At 33.1% G+C, this 25,517-nt stretch overlaps 2 protein-coding genes and 1 long non-coding RNA gene across 12 annotated transcripts; 2 read left to right on the top strand and 1 right to left on the bottom strand.

Moving 5' to 3' along the window:
- Nucleotides 1–495: 495 nt before the first annotated feature.
- On the top strand, nucleotides 496–8,147 carry LOC144574811 (protein WVD2-like 3). 3 transcript variants are annotated; one of them, XM_078324882.1, is made up of 7 exons: nucleotides 496–563; nucleotides 1,815–2,269; nucleotides 4,631–4,710; nucleotides 5,218–5,284; nucleotides 5,473–5,544; nucleotides 5,914–6,024; nucleotides 7,534–8,147. In XM_078324882.1, the coding sequence occupies exons 2-7, from the start codon at nucleotides 1,826–1,828 to the stop codon at nucleotides 7,777–7,779; spliced, it is 1,020 nt and encodes a 339-aa protein (XP_078181008.1). In that variant the 5' UTR covers nucleotides 496–563; nucleotides 1,815–1,825; the 3' UTR covers nucleotides 7,780–8,147. The 3 variants fall into 3 exon arrangements, with proteins under 3 accessions (XP_078181008.1, XP_078181006.1, XP_078181007.1); XM_078324880.1 differs by having other exon boundaries at nucleotides 5,194–5,284; XM_078324881.1 differs by having other exon boundaries at nucleotides 558–579; nucleotides 5,194–5,284.
- Nucleotides 8,148–13,516: 5,369 nt separating this feature from the next.
- On the top strand, nucleotides 13,517–20,232 carry LOC144574612 (myosin-binding protein 3-like). 4 transcript variants are annotated; one of them, XM_078324615.1, is made up of 5 exons: nucleotides 13,517–13,616; nucleotides 14,285–15,491; nucleotides 15,883–16,457; nucleotides 18,068–18,713; nucleotides 19,870–20,232. In XM_078324615.1, exons 2-4 carry the CDS (start codon nucleotides 14,348–14,350, stop codon nucleotides 18,668–18,670), a joined length of 2,322 nt encoding a protein of 773 aa, XP_078180741.1. In that variant the 5' UTR covers nucleotides 13,517–13,616; nucleotides 14,285–14,347; the 3' UTR covers nucleotides 18,671–18,713; nucleotides 19,870–20,232. The 4 variants fall into 4 exon arrangements, with proteins under 4 accessions (XP_078180741.1, XP_078180744.1, XP_078180742.1 ...); XM_078324618.1 differs by having other exon boundaries at nucleotides 13,519–13,616; nucleotides 19,932–20,042; XM_078324616.1 differs by lacking the exon at nucleotides 13,517–13,616 and adding an exon at nucleotides 13,676–13,817.
- Nucleotides 20,233–21,233: 1,001 nt separating this feature from the next.
- Nucleotides 21,234–23,162, bottom strand: LOC144574693 (uncharacterized). 5 transcript variants are annotated; one of them, XR_013518282.1, is made up of 3 exons: nucleotides 22,846–22,982; nucleotides 21,781–22,077; nucleotides 21,234–21,648 (listed from the first exon to the last, which is right to left on the bottom strand). It is a non-coding gene; the product is annotated as an uncharacterized LOC144574693 (long non-coding RNA). The 5 variants fall into 5 exon arrangements; XR_013518283.1 differs by having other exon boundaries at nucleotides 21,239–21,648; nucleotides 21,781–21,979; nucleotides 22,846–22,939; XR_013518280.1 differs by having other exon boundaries at nucleotides 21,240–21,648; nucleotides 21,781–21,964; nucleotides 22,846–22,968.
- Between the last annotated feature and the right edge of the window lie 2,355 nt (nucleotides 23,163–25,517).

Below are 25,517 nucleotides of genomic sequence, written 5' to 3'. Positions count from 1 at the left end.
GTTCGGATCTCAAATTAATAGAACCCGAAGCCGCTGCTTTACAGTTCTGGGATCTATTGTAGCTCTTTACCCAGAGCAAATCTGTTATAACAGGAGGTATGGACCCACTATACATTAGATTAGATACGGATAATTCTCCGTTTTTGCGGGTCCCACGTATCAGAATGTAAGAACAGGGTATACAGACTATAATGTATAAAATTACATAATTACCCTTCTGCACCCTGCCCGACCAGACGTCGCTTTCCACGGACGGAGACATAGCGCCGATACAAGGGATAGAGAGAGATTTACAAACGACCGATTTAGTGCTAATTTTATGACCTGAGGTAGCAGAATACTTCTATTAAGATATTCACCGTTCGATCAGAATCAATCGGATGTTACGATTCGGATCGACGGTTAATATATAAACAGAAATATTCTGTTACCTCAGAGGTATGGACTCAGCACAACTTAACGGCAATATAACGGCGATTTGGATGTCAACTATAAAGCAAAACTGAAGCAGAGAATTATTCCTCGTTCGTCTCAGCTCCGACCGTTGCTTAGACCAACAGAAGGTGAATTTTTCTTCTTGTGAGTTTTAGTAGAATACTTAGTTATTTATTTAATAATTCTACATATTTTTTTCGCTTTCTGGTTTCGTGCGGTCTAGTAAGGATATAATTATTTTTTTTCTTTTTCCTCTGGATTTGTCGGAACGAGGGTATATGGTTTGATTTTATTGAAAAGAAAAGAGAAGAAAAATTGGGGATGTGCGCTCCTGTTCAGTTTTGATTCTCGTCGTGCGGGTCATATCTTACTTGTTAAATTGCTGGTTTTAATTAAGTCTCGGTTAATCAAAAATATATATATATTTTTTTAATTTTGACTGTATAATTATATTGATTTCGTTGGCGGCGATACAATTGAAGTTTCTTCTATAGGATTAGTGTCATTTGCTTCGTGTACTGCTTTCTTATTTGTATTTACATTATTGGTCTCAGATTTTAATATATTTGGACTCTAAATAAATTTTGGGTTGTAAGAAATTGAAGAATAAAAATTGCCTTTCTTTCTGTGGGGTCTCATCGACTGAATTTTAGAAATCATAGTTTTTCTGATGCAATAATATATTTGTGATAAAGAAGTTTAATAATTTTGAAACTGTAGATTGCAATTATTCTATGGGCGTGGGTGTCCACATTGTTTCAGTGACATTTGAATTTTTTGTTTCTTTAGTTTATATTTATTGGTTTTAATTGGGATGTTTTAGTATTTGTTTAGAGGGTTAGTGCTATAGCTGTAAGGTTGAAGATCTGTTTAATATATTCTACTTTAGTATCATTTTCTAAGCCTTCTTAAGATCACTTTATTTATTCTATATGTATATACTGGTTTCCTCTAGAGCCATTTGTAAATAATGTAACTTGTTAATAAACTGGTGTAGTCATTTTAGAAAAATGCAATCTGACTAGGTACCTTCTTGTTAATGATGCAGTACATTTTGCAGCTTCACTTGTTAAATAAAGGGAACAAGGCACCCCCTACTTTATCTAGATACTGTTTCATAATGAATTATATTGATATGTCATTATCTTTGATTTATGAGAATTGAAAATCCACCAAATTTTTTATAGTGATGTACTTATTATATACTTTTATTTATCAACTCATTCATTCATTGATTTAGTTAATTTATTTACTTATTTATCTATTAAACATACATGCTTGCATGTCCTTTCTGAGAAACTTTCAAATTGTCTCCCTTTTAACCCTTGAAATTCTTCTTTCATGCTACAAAATGGTAAACTGACATCAATTTTTTAAAGAAATCCTACAAATGCCGACCGATAAAGAATCAGATTGCGTGGTCATACCTCCCTCAAATGGTCATGCTATAAATTCAAGTCAATGTGACAACTCACCAAGATCTGGCCTAGAAGAAATACCAGAGAGAGAAGAAAGGGAAGATAAAGGAGAACTAAAGGAACGACCTCAATTACACATGTCAGAGATGGCAAGCGACACCAAAGAAGAGAAGTTAGTTTCTACAACGGTTAAGAAATCGATCTCTTATTCAAAATCAATGGATAGTAGAAGTGGGACCAGTACACCAGCTGGGGATTCTGGTAACGGTGTGCATAGGCCACACAATTTACCACTTCCTTTTGCACTTGCAACCGACAAGAGGGTGACTGGGAAACCCTCACAACCCTCGGTCTCTCCAGTTGGTTCAAGAAATGGAGAACGTGTTTTGGAGAAGAGCAGCTCGCATAAGATCCAGGTTTGCTATTTTTCATTTTTAATTTATCATTTGTTTCTTTTTTCCCTTTGCGTTTTATTCTCTTCCAAAGTTTTGTTTGATGCCACCAAAAACCTTCAGACAGGAACTTTTTTTTTACGAAAAATCTATTATTAGAAAATAGAGATAGCTACGTATAAGACTGATAAGGAAATGCTTCCATACCAGTTTGAAGAAAAGATAGAGATAGTAACTATGGTGCTTTGCAAAGCGTGGATCGGTCCGTGCTATGGATCAATATCTCCAATTTTAAAGATCAAACGGTCGATCCGAACCACTCAACATGATCTCCATATGAAAATGTACTTGGAAACCAAATTTTACATTTTTTAGAAGTTTTTTAGATAGATAGTAAATCGTTATTTTTGGATGTTAAAAATTTTTTTAGATAAGGTGATTTTCTACCTATCTAAAAAAATAGTAAAAAAAATATGTAAATTTGGTCGCCAAGTACATTTTTATATGGAGATCATGTTGAATGGTATGGATTGGTTCTTTAAATTTTGTAAACGGAGATATTGATCCATAGTTCAGTCCGTTCTGAGCTTTGCAAAGTACCATAGCCTCACTCTTAAGTTTTTTTTTTAATAAAAAGAAGCTTAAAAGTTAAAACATTTAATGATATTCTATGCTGGCCATGCTTATGAACTTGTACCAGGTATTTGTACCTTTATCCCAGGTATGTAAGGATAACCTTTCTATTTAATATTCTTTTGGCCAAGATTGTGTTTATTCAGGTTCCTGTTGTTGGTTGCATGGTTTTGTACCTGATCTTGATTGGTAGGTTGGAACCAGTTAGCACATGCCTTTGTGTTTTTCTTTTCGAATTTTGTTTCTGTTTCAAGGTTCTAAATAGCGTTTATTGCGTTATAGCGGGAAGCCGGAAAAAAAAGCTATAGCGAAAGCTATGCCACATAGCGTTTTTTTATTTTTATAAAAATTATATCATATATTTGTACTAAATATCAACATTATCTAAGTTCATATAACAATAAATAACATCAAATTGATTAAAAAATTATAATATTCATATTGAACCAATACAAAGTCCAAATTGCGACTCAAAATATCCACAGTAATACTAATATCATAAACTATCGATCTTTTTCTATTCAAAATATATTCAGCATTATGACATAATTTATCTTTTTTCTATTTAAATTTCAAAAATAACCTAGACATCATGGCATAATTAATTATCTTAATCTATTCAAAATATTCAAACTACCATATAGTAAGTATCATTTTGTTACTTCAAGAAATATCTTAATATATTCAATCTGAGCCTTTATTTAAAGCCATATAAATTGAAAAAAAAAAAAAACTCATGTTACATAGCGCACTGTAGCTTCCTTATTTGATATTGTTTGATGGATCTTTCATTTAATAATTAATAGTTTACTATAAAACTTAGTACGTCAATTGCAAAAAAAAAATCGCGGTTAAAATCCAATCCGAGACTTTATTAAACCCATATAAATTGAAAAGAAAAAAAAAAAAGCTCATGTTGCATAGCGCGCGCTATTTGCGCTACACACTATGCGCTATAGCGGACCGCTATTACCGCTATAGCGCCAGTAGCTCAAATAGCGCGTTTTGATACCATAGCGTAGCGTTTAGGGTCCAAAAACGCTATAGCGCGCTATTTAGAACACTGGTCTGTTTGCACAATCATCTGTTATCTTTTGAGTAATGTATGTCAAGTAACTTACACAGATGGGTCCTTAGAGTACAGCCCTTTTCTCACTTTGATTTCTGAGGTATTGAATTTCCCATTTTGGTCGCTGGAATTTTCAGTTTCTACTGAATTGGTCCTCCAATTGACAGTTGTTTAGACTATAGACTATCGATGAAATAAAGTGGATAAATTTTTATTGCTAATCATATTATTGAACTTCCCATTTTGGTCCCTGGAATTTTCAGTTTCTACTGAATTGGTCCTCCAAGTGACAGTTGTTTAGACTATAGACTGTCGATGAAAATCATATTATGAGGAAGCTAAAGTGGATAAATTTGTATTGCTAATGTAACGAGGTTGTCATTGTCAGAATAAGCATCTGCAGTTCTGAACCATTTAATGAAATTAAATGAAATGGCATTGATACTAGCATCCATGCCAGTATATAACCACATCATCCATTCACTTCTTAAAATACTTTACCATAGGAATAAAATTTGGTAAAATTGAAAACTTCAGAGACAAAACAGAACTTATAAACTTCGGGCCCCACAATAGGAAAAGAGTTATTCCTCAAGGACCACATATATAATTACTCAAAACTATTTTTATTTTTATTTGATGAAATGGATAACATCTATTCTGCAATTGTCTATAAATTGCAGGGCATTGCTACTCGGAAGCCGTTGCATCCCGACAATTCTTTGCACCCGGATGATGACGACACCTGCTCTGTTACTTCTTCGTATCCTTTTACAGACTTTCACAAGTTTTATTCTCCTTTTTTTCAATATGCTGTACACAAAGATATGCTCAGAAGCAAGTACTAATATATCACACAAGGCTCTGATTTTGTTTATCTATAACACCAAAAAAAACAAAAAAATCCGCCCATACCATCTTTTCAGAAAATTTTGATTTATATAGAACTACTGAATAATTCAGCGGTCCTGGTATAAATCAAAATATTCTAAAAAAGATATGGGTGGATTTTTTCTTTTATGCTGCCGATGAAGATATTGGCATAAGGCTTCATAAAAGCCAGTATTATTCATAAGCCATATCTCATCAAAGAGGGCTACTTCTGGCATATTTATAAGATTGAAAGAGGGGAAGGCTATGTAATTCACGATTAGTACAGTGTGGAGAGCATGGTGCCTAGTTTCTTTTGGCATCACTAATGTTATTTGTGAAGTTTTACTATATATATTTTCCTGAGCTGATAAAGAACAACACCATCACGGTCTTCAAGATCAAAGTTAACCATACCAATCGCCCCTACCTTCAGAATTGGAGAACGTCTACAAAAAAGGAGAGAGGTATAGCATCTTTTTTTATGTGTTTACCTTTTAGAAAGGAGGGCGGGGTCCAGAGTACTAGTTGGAGTTTAACATCTCTGTGTTTTTCTTTTTCACTCTATTACTGTCTCTGGTTATTATTATTATTTTTGTCTTCGATTAGTGAATAGGAGTATTAATTTTGAATTGTTTGCTGCTCATTGGTGTAGTACTACTCCAAGTTAGAGGAGAAGCATCGGGCCATGGAAGCAGAGAAACTTCAAGCTGAGGCTAGGAAGAAGGTTTTACTATTTTCTTTTTTTATATATATTATTTTTTATGATAGTTAAATATTGGACACAGTAAATATGGAAAGAAGGTTTACTATTCCAAAAGAAATCTATTGACTTTGTCTCCAATGTATATCTGAAATTTTGTAACATATATCTGGTGTTATATATTCCAGCTATTCTCTGACTTTCTTCAATTCATATCTAGAATTGTAAATTCCAGGGTTATTTTGGTAAATTCTACCTTTGTATCCCCTGACTAGATGAGTAATAGAACTAAATTTTGAATATGCAAACAAACTGGCTTAGACTTGGCCCGATCTTTTCAGACAATTGCATGAAAATTGGGCCATTAAATTTTTGTTTTTAAATTAATATTAGGAAGAACAAGAGGCAGCTATAAGAGAAATGAGGAAGACAATGGTACCTCGAGCAAACCCAGTACCAAGCTTCTATCATGAGCCACCCCCTCCTAAGGTCGAACTAAAAAAGGTAATATTCTTGTTTCGATCTCTGGTTTCTTTGTACTTCAGATGCTTAATTTTTTCTGACAACAAATAAAATAAATGGTCGTAGTTACCATATTTTGTGGTGTCTGGTTGAGGCCTCAACCATAGAATAAGGGGTTTAGGCCTCAGTTATTCCACCAAACACGGATTAATTAGGCCGGCCTAACTAGGCGTAACTTTAAAATTAGGCCTGTAAATTTAAACCGCCTCTCGAGGTGGCTTAATATTTAGTCCTCCTACGGTCCGACTGTCAGCGACTACATTTTTTGCCCCTCTTCTTTAATTGATCTATTTTTTTAATAGCTTAGGTCATGACATAACTTTAGATCTCAATCAAATATGAATAACTTAGGCCGGCCTAAGTTGGACTAACCAACTTACGCCTCCAAAAACTTAGGCCTCAACTAAGCACCAAGAATGTTTTGTTTTAAAAAGAATATGTCAAAGCAAGAATTTTCTTTTGAACAGTCTCATCTGTATGTTGTCATGCTGTGTTCAACTAAAATTTGCATGATATCGATGTTACATTTTATTAGCGATCCACATACTAGAACCATGACCTAGGAAATATTGTTTAGGGGTAGTGTCATGGGCTTTAGGTCATAGGACTGGTGATTCAGGGTCAAGGGCGTAGGACCTAGGACTTTTGCTCCACGATCTATAGTGTAGGCACAATATAGTTAGTATTATTGTTTGTATTATTTCTATTAGCATTACTACTATTGTTATTATTATTATTATTATTATATTACTATCTACATTAACTTTGTGACTCCGATTAAGTTTCATTTCTAACCTACCCCAACTTGTTTGGGACTAAAGGCTTAGTTATTGTTGTAAAGGAAACTGATTTTTACTATTAGTCATACGTAAATTTATTGAAACGTTATTGGTATATATTATTTCTATGCTTGTGATGAGGTTTTTTAGTCGTTTATCAAAATAGAAAATATTTGATATATTTTGTAATATATATTGAGTAAATGATTAATATACGCAATCTTAGAGTTTGTAGATCCGACCGAATAAAAGTATTATGTCGCATCTATGTCTATGGTAACTTTTTAGCTTTTCTTTCCACAAATAATATTGTTGTGGATTTTGTATACTTGGTTTTATTTCAAAGAGACTACAGAGGTTTTATTTCATTACAACCCATAGTTGCCGGAAACTAATAAAATCAGGAGAATTTATATCAATTTTAGGAAGGAACAATTTCATGTTTAGCCATGTAATTTTTTTTTCCCTTCAGAATACACAGTTTAATGTGTACCTTATGTTACCCCATTTACTTCAAAATAGTAGAACCACCCTTTGCTGTTTCTTCCAAGTAAACTCATATGTCAGGAACAAAAGATATATAGTTTCATCAATTTTTATGATATCAGACATAAATAACTTGAGAGGCTAGACATGTTACAGAAACAGATTCTTTTGCGTTCAATATGTTATATCATCTCACTTTCTTTCTTTCATTTTCTCTGTTCAAAAGGTGCCTCCTACTCGTGCCAAATCTCCAAAGTTGACACGAAGAAAGAGCTGTAGCGATGCAAGAGAGAGAGATGGTTACTGTTGTAGGATGCACCGCAACAGCTTGGACTCATGTCACAATGAAACAGCCAAAATTGCACCTAGCACCCCGAAAACTGCCATAATGACAACAACAAAGGTGGCCAGCAAACCTGTGAGGCAAAAGCCCGCAGGGCAAGCCGGTACCAATATCACTGTACAGACGTGACTCAAAAGTTACCACTTTCTTTTTCTGAGAAGGAAAATTTATCACAGTGATGTATCGGGGTTCTAATTTTGAACTATTATTTAAAATTATTGTTCTTATACCTCTCTTACCAAGAGACAGCCTCTCTCTTTCACCCTTCACACTAGTGTGCGTGCTTTGTTGGTCGATTTTTTTTTGCAATTTTTAAAATGAGTTGTGGTTTGTTGTAAATTATACTATCCCAGGGCTATTTTGTAAATGTGTCGTGCAAGCAAAGGACAGATTTATCTGGTGACCAGTGGTCTTTGTTCTATTTGGTGTATGGAATCGTGAAAGACAAACATGTGGTCTCATATGTAAAATAACATAACTTATTTGGGCAAAGTGAATATTTAGGTTCTGTGAGTTGAAATGGGGGATGGAATATCATAAATTGAGTTTTATTTAAATTTAAAATTTGTTTTTTTGTTTTTTTTTTATTATTATTACTTGGATCTTTCCCCCTCTTCATGGAAAAAAAAAAATCTTTTTGTTTTTTGTTTTCATTTAATTAAAATTTTAGTATATACAGAAGAAATGGGTCTGGATATTTGCAATTCAAGAAAATGTATTTTATTTCCTGGTTATTAATCTAGTCACAAGGTCAAAAGGGATAAACAACAATTAATTTCATCAAATGTACAGTACATAATATACGTGACATTATCATTTAATGTTATGTGAAAATTTATTTTTTTAGTTCTTAGAAAAAAGTAAATAAAATATACTAAAAAACAAAAAAAAATGTAAATAAATTAAAATAGAGAACAATGTTTATAAAATTGGCCACGTAATGTTTCGTAACACGATGGGATCAGCTTGCGTGACGTGTCATTTTTCATATTTCATATTTCATATATAAGAAGTGGGGGGATACCTGTCCAAACTGACTAGTCTCTTCAATGTTGATGTCATGTATCTAAATTTACTTTTTAATGCCATAAAAAATTCGAAAATTAATTGGGGCAGATTGTGAGCTGTATTTTGTTTTTTGGGAACAACTTGCAGGTACAAATATTTATTCTAGTTTCTTCAGTCGCTGTTAAAGACTATACCAATATTATTGGGCTGTAGCTCCCGAGATTTTTATTTTTATCCAAAAAATAAATAATTTTATTATAAATAACCACGTTTTTCGAAAAAATTTATTTCTACCCAAACCGCATATATTATGTGCGGCCCGAATTAAAAATTCGGACCGTATAGAATATATGCGGTCCGAAATTTTTTTTTTTTTTTGGATTTAAAAATTCGGACCGTCTAGAATATTTGTGGTCTGAAAATTTAAATTTGTTTTTGTTTTTTTGTTTTTTTTTGCTTTTTTCAAATGGCCTATGTAATTTTTGAGTGATAATATCTCACAATCTGTTTAGAGATTTTGGATGAAACTTCACAGTCTTGTTCTACGATGTCAAGACTACATGTCGGTCAATTTTCATGAATTTTGAAGATGGTTTCCTATGTTAACCAGAGATGCAAAGTTGGACTCAAAAGCACTCCTTTAGCAGTTCAGGCAATTTTTGAGTGATGATATCTCACGATCTGTTCAGAGATTTTAAATAAAATTTCACAGATTTGTTCTACGATGTCAAGAATACATGTCGGTCAATTTTCATGAATTTTGAAAATGGTTTCCTATGTTAACCAGAGATGCAAAGTTGGACTCAGAAGCGCTCCTTTAGCAGTTCGGGCAATTTTTGAGTGATGATATCTCACGATCTGTTCAGAGATTTTAAATAAAACTTCACAGACTTGTTCTACGATGTCAAGACTACATGTCGGTCAATTTTCATGAATTTTGAAGATGGTTTCCTATGTTAACCAGGGATGCAAAGTTGGACTCAGAAGCACTCCTTTAGCAGTTCGGGCAATTTTTGAGTAATGATATTTCACGATCTGTTCAGATATTTTAAATAAAACTTCACAGACTTGTTAAAGTTTTATTTAAAATCTCTTCACAGTCTTGAAGATGGTTTCCTTTAGCAGTTCGGGCAAAGTTGGACAGTCTGTGAAGTTTTATTTAAAATCTCTGAACAGATCGTGAGATATCATCACTCAAAAATTGCCCGAACTGCTAAAGGAGTGCTTTTGAGTCCAACTTTGCATCTCTGGTTAACATAGGAAACCATCTTCAAAATTCATGAAAATTGACTGACATGTAGTCTTGACATCGTAGAACAAGACTGCGAAGTTTCATCCAAAGTCTCTAAACAAATCGTGAGATATTATCACTCAAAAATTGCCTAGGCCATTTGAAAAAAGCAAAAAAACAAAAAAAAAATTAAATTTTCGGACCGCAAATATTCTAGGCGGTCCGAATTTTTAAATCCAAAAAAAAAAAAAAAAAAAAAATTTCGGACCGCATATATTCTATACGGTCCGAATTTTTAATTCGGGCCGCACAGAATATATGCGGTTTGGGTAGAAATAAAATTTTTCAAAAAACGTGGTTATTTATAATAAAATTATTTATTTTTTGGGTAAAAATAAAAATCTCGGCTGTAGCTCCACCAAACTTCTTTTATTTATATATGTAGATTTTTCAAGACTATCTGATTTAAAAAAAATTAATAAAATGCACGCAGTTTTAAAAATATATGCATTCTACAACTTCGATTGAATAATAACACTCAAGCTTTCAAAATTTGAAAAATAAAAAATTGAAGCATTCTTTAATTATTTGAACACATAAGATTCAGATTTAGGTTATGTAACTATGGATGCGAGCGGATTGGTCCGCATCAACACTACATATTAATAATTTTGTTTTTAAAGTTTAGATAGTTGATATGTAAATATTCATATGAAAATGTGATTGCAAACTAATTTTTTATTTTATTTTTTTACTATTTTTTAGATAGGTAGAAAATCACTTGATCTAAAAATTCTAGACCATTCAAAACAAGTAATTTTTTATCTATCTAAAAAAATAGTAGAAAAATAAAAAATATATAAAATTCGATTTACAAGTACATTTTCATATGAAAATTATGTTAAATAGTTCATATCAATTGAACTTTGAAAATAGAGATATTGATCCGTAGTGTGGACCATTCCGCGCTATGCATAGTACACTTTGAGATTTATATGACTTGTGACCAGGTATATCAAGTTCATAATTCGTAGATGAAGTAATTTTTTGTTGAAATATTTATATCAACGGGAAAATAAAATAAAAATTCAGGTAAGTTCTGTTTAGGTGCATGAGTAGGTATCTTCTTAGCCTAATTAATAGAATTAGTAATTAATATTTTAGTTATGTGCTTTTCATTTTCCAGCCGACTTTAGAATTTAGAATTTAGATTAGGTTGGCCGTTGCCCGTTGCCCGTTGCCCGTTGGCGGCCAAGGCGTCATTGTTTGCACCCAGATCCACTGCTACAAGTTTTCTCTTATTGTCACTGTTGCAAGTGACTGACATGTGGACCCCGCATGCATTTCAAATAACTCTCTGCATGAATGGATGATTAACAAGCATGACCCCGTTTGTCAGTCGTTCTGTAATAGGAACCTTGTAACACAGAATCTGGATTGTGATTCCGAATTGTCAGACAATAATACACAAGCAATGCTACACTCACTAACTTATTTCTACGACCTCTTACAATTTTCTAGTAAACGATTTTTTTTATTTTATTTTATTAAAGAACCCGGTACACTAGTAAACCAAAATTTGCAAAACAATAACTTGTCTCAATTAATATGTTGACCCCATCGGCTAATATCAACCGATCCTTGCGATCTATCTAAAAATTTAGATCGGTCAATTATTTATTAAATACACGCTAACATGAAAATCTTTGAGACATTTTTAATCATAATATTATATATAAAATGATAAAAAGAACCATCACTATATTATTGTTACCTGAGTATGTGATATAATTGCATGATCCTATAATGACATCAGTATCATGAATTTCCATGAATTGAAACTACGTCACATGTGGAGTCAATAATAATAATACATCAAATTTCTAATTTAAAAATCTAATGCTCGTTATCAAAATCACGTGAATTTTAGAACCTTTTTTTTATTCATATCTCGAAATGGAACCCACGCAACTACCAATTCATTATGTTATATATCCAAATTAGTTTGAAAATATTTGACTTATTCAAACAAATAACATAAACAAACATAACCAATTCGCAATTCTAATTTAAACATCTAATGAATGTTTTATCGAAAGTATGTGAACAAATGAGAAATGCTTCGTTCATCTAATGCAATTTCATCACCGATTTGTCCATGAATAAAAATTTAGGGCTAATTTGTATTATTATTATTGGTGGATCACTTGTACCAAAACGCTTTCGAAAATTGTGAGCATGCATGTCTCTTAATTTTTTTTTCATGAATTTCATATCTAAAAAAAAACCCACGATACTACCCATTGAAGCTACTATAAATTCCAAATTAATCAAATAAACATCGAACTTTGTTCGAATAAAACTTATCAAAACAATCGCAGCTGTATAACATTTAGAAAGAAAAAATATATGTGCGGAAATTAATTTCATGAATTACAAATTATCACAATATAAAAAATTTCATTCCAGATTGCAAGGTCAAATTCATTATGATTTTTTGAAAATGTTATGACTGAAAATGGTATATATAAATTTGTAAACTTTTTTTAGACTGAAGAGCCAACTTTTAATTTAGTAGTAAATATAATGCTTTTTGAGTAAAATGTCACATGTTTGAAATCTGTATGAAAAAATCTATTATGGATGATAAATAGTTAGGTAGCTTGAGCTCCAATCTTTACTTAACAAGAAAAACAAAGACATAAATATGACATATAAAGAAGTTACCTTATATACTCTCTATTTGAAAATAAAAACAATGTGAAAAATCACATAAACTATAACAATTTCACCTCCACTCCACTTCTGATTTTATTGTTACGGAATAAGTAACCAAGTACGGACCGAGTGTGATCATAGTAAGTTTCTCATTCACTATCTTTTCTTTCTCTCGTGTAACCCTTCGTATTGAACACCATTCATATGCCACATGAATTAGAAACATCAAAATGTGTACCCAAAAATATTAGAAAATAAATATGTTGTATCTTTGAAATTACATGGACTTTTTTTTTTTTTTTTTTTTTGATAAAAGACTTTGCGCCCGTTTTATTAAAGAAATTATTGGAGCCACAACTATAATATCCAAAAGCAGTAAAATGCTAATAACATCCAGAACAACCTAAAACACACACTGACATATGAACAAAAAAAAAACCTAATGAAGTTTTGGCAACATAAGAAAATCAGTCTACCACAACCAAAACATAATATAATTATGTAGTTAGATACATCAAGCAGTGGAGCCTCTTTGCTCCTCTGGAAATTACATGGACTTTGTTATTTCAAATTCATCCATTCATTTATTTTGAAATTTATACATTAAATATAATTATTTTTGTAATTCATGCATTCCAAAAAAAATAAAAAGAAGAATTTAAAAAAACAGAGTCCCTGCAATTCCAATTCCAATTCCAATTCCAATTCCAAGACCACAGCAGATTTATTTCCGAAATATTATAACTAAAAATGCACTGCACGTGTCGTGTGCATCCACATTAGCTCCAATAATTTAGAGTGTCGTGAATACTTAGTAAACTAATTTGGTGTGTGTTTAGCACAGCAGGAGACGAGGGAGACAGAGAGAGAGAGTGGAGACTGGAGAGATCCCTTGGACGGTGAGGTGATGTGAAAAGCTCTCAACTTTCGGTTCTCTCTCTAACTTTTAAATAGCTCAACTTTTCTCTTTTAATTTATTTTTCTTCTATTCCATTCGCGAACTTTTCAGGTGCGTTCATCTCTCTTCTCTTTTTATTCTTAATTTCTGGTCCTCTTTTCATCATTTGTAGATCTGGGGGTTTCCTCTTTCTGTTGTTTTGACTTTGGGGGAAGTAAACCTGTAGCAAGTATATTTTGGTGATAAAAAAAAAAAAAAAAATCCGTCTAAGTAATTCGAGAAATTTCATAATCAAAATCGAACTTTATTGAGGTACCAATGTTTTGTTAATTTTGTTTAGTTTGATGAAATTTGAAATCTCAGTTCAATTATTCTTATTCTTACTCTATGCTCATTTCTTGGTTTACTGATGTGACCACTAGCTTTGAAATTTGGCTTTCTCCATGCCTCACTGTGTAATTTGAACTTTCTATATTTAAGTTCTCAGTTCATAAAGAATTGAGTTGAGTTGGTTTATTAGTCCAGTTATTTTTCATAAAGCAACTCAGTACTTGAGTTGACTTTTAAGTAAATTGAACTATCTTGAATTGTAATACCATGTTTTAATAAATTGAGTTAGCCTTTTCCATTTTTTTTTTATTATTATTATTATTATTATTTTTTTGGGGGGGGGGGGGGGGGGGGGGGGGGGTGGTGTGTGTGTGTGTGTGTTGCTGGTAAACCGTAAGATTCAAATGTTAAGCTTCTATGCTTTAATTAATTTCTTTGTCTCAATTCAGCTTTGTAAGAAGGTGGTATTATCTTTTTCCTAGATTGCAGTAATATAAAACAATCAGGGAAAAATGGGATCCAAGGCGACAAATAGCAAACACCTAAATGTTCACCAATTCTCGTCAGTTCTCTCCTCTGCCGTGCTGGAGTGGCTCCTAATGGTATTACTATTTTTAAATGGAGCTTTCTCCTATTTGATAACTAAATTTGCGAAAAAATCCAAATTACAGCCCCCTTGTGTCCTTTGCTCGAGACTTGACCGTATGATAGGTTGCTCGGGTCCTGCATTGTACCATGACTTGCTCTGTGATTCCCACAAAATTGAGATGTCCAGCTTGGCCTATTGTTGTGTACACCGTCGTTTGTCAAATGTGCATGACATGTGTCAGAAATGTTTGTTTTCATCGAATAATGGCGAGCACCACTCGTCAGCAGGGAATCTTAGCATTGAATTTGACCAAACCGACATATTAGAAGTGCCGCTGTTGAGAGAGGATGCCAACTCTTTGCACATAAGTCCACTTGTACGTTCTTGTTCCTGTTGTGCCGAGCCGTTAAAACAAGCCAAAGGTCAAGGGTTTAGGTTGGCTCATGATACAATTGATAGAAGTCGAATTGAATTCATTGATGTTACTAAGATCGGCACGAACCGTGAGGTTACATTGGAGAAAGATGCCGATGGTTTGCCACATGTCGAATATAGTGAGCTCAAAACTGAGGATTCCAACTCTGAGTTGCACACAGACGACTTAAATGATTTTGATGTTTTGAAACAAACAGAGGATCGTGCCATGGAGGATAGCTTGTTGGAACCATTCTTGGATGGTAAAGAAAGGGAAGAGGATATTATTTCTACCGATACTAGTACACATGAGAATACTTTGGATGTATTGCGTGATGTAGAACCAGATGAGAAAACAGAGAAGCAATTGTTAAAAGAGATGTCATGCAAAGATTCAATAGGTGCTGATATAAGTGCGCATGAGAATACTTTGGATGAATTGTGTGATGTAGAACCAGATGAGAAAACAGAGAAACAATTGTTAAAAGAGATGTCATGCGAAGATTCAATAGGTGCTGATACAAGTACGCGTGATAATACTTTGGATGAATTGTGTGATGTAGAGCCAGATGAGAAAACAGAGAAACAATTGTTAAGGGAGATGCCATGCGAAGATTCAATAGGTGCTGATTTGGACAGTGCAACTGAGAAAGGTGTTGATGCGTTTATCAACTATTTACACAAGTTATTTATTTTGTAGTATTGCAATGCATAATGTCATATTTTTCTTTTTGAAGTTGATGGTGTTTTGCTCGGTATTACTGAGGACTGATTAGTCTTAAGAATTTCAGTTCGAAAAGATTTAAAGGGAAAGCGAAAGAAAATGAAAAGTGCAGCTAATCCCAAAAACGAAGAAAATAAATACAAAAAATTGATCCTAAAAGAAAATGGAGAATGTATCTCACTTGGTCAACTGGAAGCCCCAAGTAACATCCAAACTGATAATTGTATTGGTAATATCAAGTATAACTTTATGGTAATGTTCCTTTTTTTATTTTGTCTACTCAGGGATCTCAATTAAACATTTTTTTCTCCTTATTTTAGATAAATCAGAGAGCAATGGAGCCACTCGAGATGACATTTCTTCTATTGAGGAACCAGCAAAGGATCTGAGCTCAGAAAACCCTAACCCTAACCCTAACCCTATCCCAAACCCAATTCCTTCTCGAAGCGGTAGCTTGAGTCTAACTGATGCATACAACTTCGCTATACGTGACCGAGCCACCACCTCCCCTAGATACGAAGATGTGATAACAGGAAAAGACTCATCTAGGGTTTATGAAGAACTAAAACTCCTGATTTCCCAAATCTCAGCCGCGCGTGGGGTTGACTCGCCATGGACCGATTTCAGCGTCAGCCCCCGGATCCAGCAAGCCGGGGATGAGTGGGTTTTATATAACATAACCAAGACTTTGTCACTGGAGAGGAGCGAGTCGATGATGTCAATAGAGGGAAGCATGGTGAGTGAGATCGAAGGGGAGAGTACAGTTGATCGGTTTAAGAGGCAGATTGATTTGGATCGGAAATCAATTAGTCTCTTGTATAAAGAATTGGAGGAGGAGAGGAGTGCAAGCGCTATTGCTGCCAATCAGGCCATGGCCATGATTACTAGACTACAGGTATGAGTTCTGGCATCATGTGTACCAGTACAAGTATATATATGTTTTCTTAACTTGTGTGGGTCAGGTTGGGTTGACCCAAAGTTATAACATATTGATCTGTGACATGTAGGGTTGGGTCTGACCTGTATAAAAAAATAATGAAATATTGCCTATCCGACAAACCTGACCTGACCTGACGCAACTGTTGACACCCCTAATTCTAGCATGTTTGCAGTATACCCTTTAGTATGGTACCTCCGCTGTATTAACATGTACCTGTACTGACAGGGGTCAATATATGTGTGTACTGGTACATCGCCATGACTACAGTTTATCCCAATTTGATAAAGATGATCAGTATCCATAGCATAGAAGTGACAGTATGTAGTACATGACAATAGCAAGTGGTCTCGGCTGCCTAATGCTAAACGTCAAAATATGATTAAAAGTCAAGCCTTGTTATTTTTTAATTTTAATTTTATTATTTTTGGATAAGGGGAAAGCCATTGGTTTTAAACATTCTAGTATCGTCCAATAGCAATGTTTTTCCCCTATCCAACAACAACAACAACAACAACAACCAAGCCTTTAGTCCTAAACAAGTTGGGGTAGGTTAGAAATGAAACCCAATCACCATCATAAAATAAAGATAAGTAGTAATAATGTAGTAATAAAAATAAAAATAATAAAATAAAAGCGAAAGTGAAAGTAATAGTGATAGTAATAATACTAATACTAATATTAACTATATTCTACCTAAACTATCAATCGTAGTGGTCAAAGTCCTAAGCTTATATCCTCGACTCCAAATTCCTAATCCTATGATCTAAGACCTATAATATTATCCCTAAATAATCCCTAACTACTACTAAGTCATGGTTCTGGTACGTGAATCCCTAGCTTCCACGCGCTTCTGTCCGAGACCCACTCCTTAGAATACATTCCACTCCTTCAAGTCCATTTTTACTGTTTCGTCCCATGTCAATCGTGGTCGACCTTTGCCTCTCCTTTCATTTTTGATACGCCTTATAATTCCAGTACGCACCGGTGCTTCAGGCGGCCTCCGTTGGAGATGTCCAAACCATCTCAAACGATGTTGGATGATCTTCTCTTCGATCGGTGCTACTCCAAGTTTGTCACGTATATCATTATTTCTAATGCGGTCCCGTCTCGTATGGCCACAACTCCAACGCAACATACGCATCTCTGCTACACTTACCTTTTGAACGTGTTGTCTTTTAGTAGCCCAACATTCTGCACCATATAACATCGCAGGTCTGATAGCCGTTCTCTAGAACTTGCCTTTGAGCTTGTGTAGGACTTTTCTGTCATATAGGATGCCAGATGCCTATCGCCATTTGATCCTATCCAATAAATTAAATAAATTAAAGAACATTAAGCTTGACTATTAATCATATTTTGACATTCATATTACATTGGGCAGCCCTTATCGCCCGTATTGAACAGCATTATAACCCATTGAAATCTCAAAAATTAAAAATTGGAGCAAACCAACACAGCACACCTCTTGAAATCAGTCTCTCTCTCTCTCTCTCTCTCTCACACACACACACACACAGACTCTACTTTTATTTATTTCAATTATTTTTTTATTGTGAGCCTTACAGGAGGAGAAAGCTGCCATGCAAATGGAGGCATTACAATACCAGCGAGTGATGGAAGAACAGGCAGAGTATGATCAGGAAGCCCTTCAAAAATGCAACGAAATAATTTCCCAGAAACAGAAATATATTGAAGAACTCGAAGCTGACCTGGCAATCTACCAAGAACAGCCAGGAGATACCGGGGTGGACCCTGATTTTAGTGAAGTGTCATCATTAGTCTTTGAAGAACAAAAGTTCTACATCTCAGATCGATTGCGTGAATTAGAAGAGAAATTGCATCACTTCTCCAACAATAGCTCCTTTGTAAAATCCCCAAAACTAGATACTATTGAAGAGGTAGAAGAAGAGAATTTTGCCAGAGAAAATGGTGAGGTTTCGAAATCCGTACCAGTGATGAAGAGCATCAGTGGGGACAAGGATTTGGTTGAACTGGAGGAGGAGATTTCTCGGCTTTCCAAGAGATTAAAGGCCCTTGAGGCAGATCATAATTTTCTTGAGCATAGTTTAAATTCTCTCAAAAGTGGCCAGGAAGGCGCACGGTTTATTCGGGAAATTGCATTCTCTTTGCGGGATTTAAGGGATCTCGGAATTGCCCATGGGAAATAAAAAATGATTATAGCCTATGCTAGTTGTGATCGTGTTAGAAAAGGTAACATCTTTGTCTTGGTTACACTTCTTATATTCCCCTAAAAAATCAAAATTTCAGCTGCTTATCTCTGAAAAAGAAGAATATCTGATGTTGTAGGTGTCTCATATAAGTAAAACTAGGGTTTTCTTAAAAAAAAAGAAAAAAAGTAGAACTAGCGTGTTCTTAAGCTCCCCAAGCCTCTTGGTGAGCTTAATTCTATAAAATCTATTGGATTGGCTTCAAACGACGAATTGAAACCTTTAAAACCAATATACTTTACAAATGATTTATATGTCAAATTGTAAATTTTCGAGTTAGTTTAGTATAAAGATTTTAATACATTTATTTTTCATCATTTCTGTCCGCTTGACTTTATTTTAAATTGATTTGAAAATTTATAACTTTTAGATATAAACGCATCTTTCGTAAAAGTAGATTTGATAGATTTTAGAGTTAAGTTCACCAATGATTTGGTGAACTTGAGAACACCCTAGTTCTACTTGTCTCATATAACCTCTGCAATATTTCTAAGAGATATTTTATTAGTAAAGCATAGGTTCGCTTAAGCTCACCCTTGCTTTACTACCCCGATGCTATCACTCTGTACCAATACTGTTCTGTTAATATCCATAGATCACATAAAATTAATTGTATAAAGATGTGCGAATCATCAATATGCTTGTCAAATACTTAGAACTCGTTATACCAGGGTAAAGCCATCTTTGGAAAAAGATAGAGAGAGGAGTACAAAAGGTGTTCTTTCTTTTTTAAACAATCTTGACAACGCTTTCTAAAATCATGCAAAAATATATTTTTTAAAATAGGAAAAATTATATACATGTTGTTCTCCTTGTAGATTAGTTGTGTATCAATTTTTATGAAATTTTAAAATTATTTGATGTTCCATCAAATGCTATTAAATATGGATCGTTGTAAATTGTATGTCTTTTAATGAAACGGTGAAACTTACATCAAGTTCAATCAATTTCATGTATCTGATGTGTGTAAAGTATAGACTACATCTTACTTTAGATTTCAAAATTATAACTTACATTTTACGGTTGTCAAGGTTGTCAAATTAATTCGTTATCAATAGATCTTCACTCTTTTCTAGAACTTTCAATTATGATAGCACATTTAATAATCTGTTTTTATGTGAGTTTACTTTCCATTTCAGATTCTGGGATTTGTGTCATGACTTGAAGAATTCAATTTGTGTGTTACTTCTAATAACTGAAGATTGGTAAGTGTACATGCTTGTAGTTGGAGTTACATGCAGCATCAGGCTCTTCTTTTGTTCCTCTTGAGTTTGTTTTTGTTTTTCTTCCAGGTTGTATGTTTTGTATGTTTTGTGTGTTTAGATAAAACTTTTTTTTTTATTCTTTCTTTCGTGTCTCTTTTTTTAAGTGTAAAAATGTGTAGAGGGATTATTCTTTGTAAGTAGCTCATTTAGAGAAAAGAAATACAATAGGTTTAGCTGTTATTTTTGTGTGAAAAATTTGAATAGAAGGGGCGTGTAATATATCTTATCTCTGGCCAAGCTTGTTTCATTTTTTTTATAATTGCTAATATCATGCAAATTACAAATATACGAACTACTAATTTCACACATTAAAGGAAATGTTTACTATTACAAGTGAGACTATGGTAATCTTCATTCTTATATTATGCACGTAGTTGTTGATCCGTCAATAGTTGATATTGAAAGATAAATTTTTGAATTGAATATCAATCCTCCAATCACATAATCTGTCTTTTTTTGTTTAAATACATCTATTTTGTGTGTAGAAATCTAAATTTAGTTAAAAACATATCTGTCACACAGATTGTTACATAGTTTGTCACAATTATAATTAAATGAATTCCTAGCAATTCGTTTCATTTTTCTCCTTACAGCTATCTTTGATTCTTGCAATTAAATTATTTCCTTATTTATCTGTTTTCTTCATTTTCTCTATTTTATTTCTCCTCTTTCTCTATAGTTTCAACTTCAACAATAAAAATAAAAACAATCATATCTTTTCGAATCTTGTTTAGGGCTACTATATCTTTGTGAATAAATGAATAACAGATCTTGTGTTGATGGAAATAATCATACCTTTCCGATCTGGAGAGAATGAAAAATATCTAGAACTTTCTGTAAAAAAAATTTCATTGTTAAAATAATTTTCATCAAGAATATATATGTAGAGAAAATCTTTATTTGAATTATTTAATCATATTTTTCTCAATTTTGTTTCTTTACTGATTATTTCTCCTCTAAATCGTTTAATGACTTGTCTTGCTTGTGGAGAAAATTAGATATTAAATCGCAATGATATTTCAAGAATATTTTTCATGTTATATGTGATCCTTTTTTTTTTTTTCCATTTGTAGTTGTTCTTTTATTGTTACTAGTCAAGTGTCCGTGCGTGTTGCAACGGGATCGAAATATTATTTTGATTATTTTTTTAAATGTGATTAATTTAAAAATTAATTGCATAATCATATAGTAGTTAATAATGAAAGCAAACAAGAACGTTAGTATTTCATCCTAAAAATATCCAAGATGATTACATATTTTTTAAATTGCATCACATCCAAGATTTATTCTCTTCTTCTTGTAAGCAATTTTTGCGCGCTTTCAATCACAAATGATATAAAGGGTCACATATATAATTTCAAGATTAAAAAAAGTCACATATATAATTTTAAGATTTAAAAGGGCCACATATATAATTTTAAGAGAACAACACAAAACATATTTCCAAAACCAAATAATATACATTTAGCTCTGCACATTCTTGACATAGCGTCTCTTGTTAGACTTCCTTTTACACAGAGAGTTTCTTATTAAAAAGATTTCACCATCTATTGTCGTGCTGGGATCTTCTTCAAACCTTCTTTTTATCTCTTCTCACTCACTCAGAGTCAGATGAATCCCGTTCACTTTCAGGTATGAGTCCATTCCATATTCCTACAACAAAATGCAAAGATGTCCACGATGAAAGTAAATGTAATATTCAAGTAACTAATTGATAAAGTCAGTAAAATACAACACAAAATTAAAACTTGGTAAGACTTTAAATGATTTCTCAATATATAGTACCTTAACATTCCTTGCAAGACCATCTATACCTGTTAGAATGTCATAGAGCCATCGCTTTATACCTTTAATCATGCACCACATCTTAAGCGTGGTCTAGCTCACTCGGAGCTCTTCTACAGCTTCATTTTGTAGTTTTCTAATCATTGGACAGACCAACTCAATAGATAATTCTCCAACTTTTCTCCTAAAAGTTATAAAACTTTACGAGCAGTTTGAGCCTTCTAGTAAATAATTTGATAAATTGCTAGTGCCTCATTTTCAATTTGATCTTCGAGTCTTGTTTTTTCTTTAAACTCCCTAGTTCCATAGAGATTTACACATGACTAAAGAAAGTTATTGAACTTTTTATAAATTATTGTATGTTAGACCCATAATTATTTTTAAAATTATAGTAATTGAATAGGTCCAACTTAGAATTGACTTAGAAGTAATGTTAAAAGTGCAACAAATTAATCTTGTCTCGGGGTCATAAGCAGGGTTCCTAGTAAAAGGGTAAACATTCTCCTAAAAAAACATTAAACAGTGCAAGAAAAAAACAGCATCCCAATGTATGCAGAGAGCCCATCAGTTGGTGAAATTCATTCATAATTTGCCATGGGTGAGGCTATGGTACTATGCATAGCGCAGATTGGTCAGTACTACAAATCAATTTCATTTTGAATGTCCAAATAGTCGATTTGATTTGAACTGTTCAAAGTGATTCCCATTGCAAAATGTACATGCAGTCTAAATTTTACATTTTTTTTACTATTTTTCTGGATAGGTAGAAAATCACTACTTTTGAATAGTCAGAAAATCTTTATATTAAATAATTTCCTACCTATCTAAAAAAATAGTAAAATTTTTTTTTTTAAAAATGTAAAATTTGGTCTACAAGTAAAATTTCATATGGAGATCATGTTGAATGATCTAGATCGATTGTTTGAACTTTAAAATGAAGATATTGATCCATAGTATGGACCAATATGCGTGCATAGTATTGCATCCTCACTCATTTGCGATTTAAGTTGATCTCGAGCACCAGAACTCTCATGTACCAACAAAGATTCTAAGAATAGAGGATACCTGCTGGCAGCTACTTGTTCGGTACCAACAACAAGAGAAATAATCGGGCTTGAAATAGGAAGACCCGACAAGGAATAAAAGTCTTGGACTCTTTTCCAAATTGCTCTTCTCATCCATTTCTCTCCTTCCAACACTTACTGCAGCTGCTTATAAACAAACCTTCTATTATTATTTTTTTGCTTTTATTTGTTTTCAACCTTTATTTGATAAATTCGATTGCTGCGAAAGTGCAAATACATTATCAAGTGAAGCGGCAACAACAAGTACATGAAAAAAAATATGAAATAAAAAGTACTATCCAGACTTCCAAATGTTGCAAAATAAAAATTACTAAGAGCATCTCCATAAGTGTTAGCGAAATGCAATTGTAAATAGCTGTCAAAGTTGAAAATGAAATGCAATTGTAATTGATTTCAAATTCTCTACGTCCATGCAATTGCAAATTAATTGCATATCTGGCCACGCCAACGTTTTGTTGGTTTTTTTTTTCCGTTGACCACCGATACCAAATTATATCATTCAAAAAACTAAAACTACATGCTCTGAATAATAATTTCCTCTCAAAACAACCTGAAATGAATAATTTCCAATAAAAAAAATATAATTTTTGAGAAAAATTGAAAGTAGAGACATTGAAATTTAATATAATTAATAAAAGACAATTGAATAATATTATAATCTACATGAATAATATAACAAAACAATCTATGTTAATAACAAAGAACTCAGAACATATAATAAAATGAAATAATACTAAAGCATGGCATTTTTTTTTAGGAAAGACCCGTAGGTATATTGCATTAAACGATATAGTTCAAACAACTACAGTACCATAAAAGAGAAACTTAAAAATTGAAAATAAGCCTCTAAATTAAAAGGAAAGATAAACTGAAATCTATAATTACATCTAACTGCCACTATCCATCATTTCGAAAATAAGAAGAAAAACAAGGAGCTCCTTGTAAGTTTGTCATTTCCCATCTGACAACCTATTTGTTTGCTACCAGCATCCTGAATTGGCACCATCTCCATGACTTTAAAACCCGAACTGATCCCCATGTTTACCAGTAATGACTCCTATCTCGTACCAGTTGTGTTACATGTACCAACCCCTTCTCGCTCCGACTGAAATATTGTAGGGCCAGTTTCGGTATCGTGGTTGTACCAATCCTGCAGTCCAGTTTTCCAGTACGCCCTCGAAGGTCATTCTACTTCTTGAGATATTAGCTAACTCATGAGGCAGCTCGAGTGCTTCCTGGCACACATGTTTGATTGTGATCGTGTTGTTGCTTGATTGGAGGAGTGTTTGACATTGCTGAATTGCAGCGGGTTTATACAAAATTATACGGTTCCATCACAAAACTGCAACAGATTCAAACATTAACTTCTTCATCAGACCAAATATTATCATCATTAACATATTTATCTCTTTCATCCTCCACAATCATATTATGCACTATTATACAAGCTCTCATAATTTGTTATATAGTCTTCTTACACCACAACCGTGCCGGACCACTAATGATAGCGAAAATAGAAAGAATAGAAAAACTTAAGGATAGAAAGAATAGAAAAACTGGTCTATATTACTCCAATAAAGTAGAAAATCACCTGCAAGAAATGTTTGACACCTCGTTTAGAGCTAGGGTAGAACTAATACCAAATTACTGGTGGGCCCCCTCATTTTATTCTGTTTGACACCTCATTTAATCCTCCTCGTCAGAATGCTTATCCTCATAAATTACCGGTGGGCCCCTCTTCAGCCTCATCTTCATCAATCTAGAATGAATTCAACACCATCATATGATCTCAATTAGTACATAATTAAACAAGGAATAGACAAAAAAAGAGTAGAAAATTATTCTGAATTTAATAAATGCAGAGGCATACCACACTAAAATGATAATCTATACAAGTAGATAACTTCAGTGTTGAACCAATGTCAAGACTCTTGAATCAATTTTCAGTAACAGAACAATTAATATAATCAAAACATGATAAAATTTTCTACATGTTTTCAAAATATTATATAAAAAGTTCAAGTTTTTCTTTAATTTCTACAAGAACTATTTAATCCACATCAGATGAATAGTCTATAAAGGAATATGATATCTTAAACCTTAAATTCAAATGACGCTGAACCCACCAGTACTTCAACAGAATAAAATGTCTACATTTTTTTTTTCTATTTTCTTGTTTTCTTAAGACAATTGTACCAGAATTTAAATTTTTTTTCTGTTCGGTTTCTCTTGCATGTACCAGTGTACCAGTTTTGCTTGTTTCTTAGGAATTGTAACACTGCTGAACTTGTATCTCATTAATCAATGCTTATAGCTTTCAATTAAAAAAAATACTTTTATGTGGCAATTGCATAAGAAATTAGCAAAAGAGGATGATCAGGAGCTATTACATTATGATTTTGTAACAGCAATGAATCGATAAACCATTTATTCCTCTTATACCCCTATACAAAATCAAAGGCAAAGAAGCTCTAATCGGATGTCACGGTGCTTTCACCAAAAGCGATTCAGAGTTTGGTTTTGAATCAGTTCTTCGATTCAGAGTTTATTTCCTTTACGATTAATAAAATTTACAGGGCCAATATGCAAAATTATATCGACAGATCCTAATTTCAGCTCAAACTCTGAATCACTAATAAGTAGAACTAAGTT

The sequence above is a fragment of the Carex rostrata genome, chromosome 23 (assembly GCF_964058835.1).
Source record: "Carex rostrata chromosome 23, lpCarRost1.2, whole genome shotgun sequence".
In the NCBI taxonomy this organism is placed as follows: domain Eukaryota; kingdom Viridiplantae; phylum Streptophyta; class Magnoliopsida; order Poales; family Cyperaceae; genus Carex; species Carex rostrata.
The sequence above is the reverse complement of the archived record's forward strand: the minus strand, read 5'-3'. Positions and strand labels throughout refer to the sequence as shown.

Coding starts and splice junctions, on each gene's coding strand:
- LOC144574811 (XM_078324880.1), top strand. CDS start 1,826: ATGCCGACCGATAAAGAATCAGATTGCGTGGTCATACCTCCCTCAAAT. Junction 5,545..5,913: donor AAGCTGAGGCTAGGAAGAAG/GTTTTACTATTT, acceptor AATTAATATTAG/GAAGAACAAGAGGCAGCTAT. Junction 6,025..7,533: donor CTAAGGTCGAACTAAAAAAG/GTAATATTCTTG, acceptor TCTGTTCAAAAG/GTGCCTCCTACTCGTGCCAA.
- LOC144574612 (XM_078324615.1), top strand. CDS start 14,348: ATGGGATCCAAGGCGACAAATAGCAAACACCTAAATGTTCACCAATTC. Junction 15,492..15,882: donor GGACAGTGCAACTGAGAAAG/GTGTTGATGCGT, acceptor TCCTTATTTTAG/ATAAATCAGAGAGCAATGGA. Junction 16,458..18,067: donor CCATGATTACTAGACTACAG/GTATGAGTTCTG, acceptor TGAGCCTTACAG/GAGGAGAAAGCTGCCATGCA.